Genomic DNA, 1,005 nt, shown 5'->3' on the forward strand with positions numbered 1-1,005 from the left:
TCTCTTTATAAAGCTTGATGTTTCCCTTGTAATTCTTCAATGACTCTTTGTTTTAAAGGGAAAGTATTTTATTTTCATGCCACCTTTTCCTCAGATAATTAGAAAGGTATCTTGGGGCGAAAATGTTGAGGTAATTAACATGATGGACTTGTAAGCAACATTTTAAAGCACAGAGCATAGTTGTCATCATTATGTAAGCATTTTTTATATCTTGCATTCTTAGGCTTTGCTTCTGGAATCGAAGGAGCACACCACCTGCCCGTTTACCACCCTAGAAATCATTGATTGCAAAATGAATCTGTGGTCTCTAGAGCGACTTGGGAAGGCTCTGCGGTTCAGTAGTTTGCGTTCTCTTGTCCTCGATTACTGCAAGTAAGGCTGGAATTCCTGCAGGGCTCTTACTGCTGTCAGCCGAGGGAAGCAAAGATGGGGAGGGTTGAGGGGGTTGCATGTCCAGTTTCCTTGCACCTTATCAAGGCATGGCTGAAGAGGACCCTCTAAAACCTTCTTAGAGTTAATGTTTCCGAGTAAATATTAGAGTTCTCAAGAAGAGTCACTTTCATTTGTTTATTCTTTCTACAAATATTTGTTTAAGGCTAGTTTATGCAAGATATTGTGCTCAGTGCTAAGAAAGACACAAATATAGAAGGCGATGCTGCTGTTCCAAGGTGTCCTTGGTACAGTAGAGAAGAGATGCTCTTAATGCAAGGTAGAAAATCTGAAGACCACAAAAGATGCCATGTATATTATTTTGGTAGTTTGGACAAGGGAAACCACAATTCCCTAGGTGATGGGTCAATATTCATCAGATGAGGAGGTAGAAAGAAAACTGTGGTGGGCTGGGCACAGTGGCCCTCACCTGTAATCCCAGCATTCTGAGAGGCTGAGATGGGAGGATCACTTGAGCTGAGGTGGGGGATGAAAGCTGTGGTGAGCCGAGATCCTATCACTGCATTCCAGCCTGAGTGACAGAGCAAGACTCTGTCTCAAAAAGAAAACAGAAGA

General features: G+C 42.4%; 1 protein-coding gene across 1 annotated transcript in view; it reads left to right on the top strand.

Moving 5' to 3' along the window:
- Window positions 1-1,005, top strand: part of LOC105555638 — a 100,740-nt gene that overhangs the window by 37,521 nt on the left and 62,214 nt on the right. The window contains exon 7 of the mRNA XM_012002665.1: window positions 224-372. Coding sequence (XP_011858055.1) covers window positions 224-372 — 149 coding nt within the window. The remainder of the gene's footprint in view (window positions 1-223; window positions 373-1,005) is intronic.

This window comes from Mandrillus leucophaeus, unplaced genomic scaffold, assembly GCF_000951045.1.
Source record: "Mandrillus leucophaeus isolate KB7577 unplaced genomic scaffold, Mleu.le_1.0 Scaffold693, whole genome shotgun sequence".
Taxonomy (NCBI): domain Eukaryota; kingdom Metazoa; phylum Chordata; class Mammalia; order Primates; family Cercopithecidae; genus Mandrillus; species Mandrillus leucophaeus.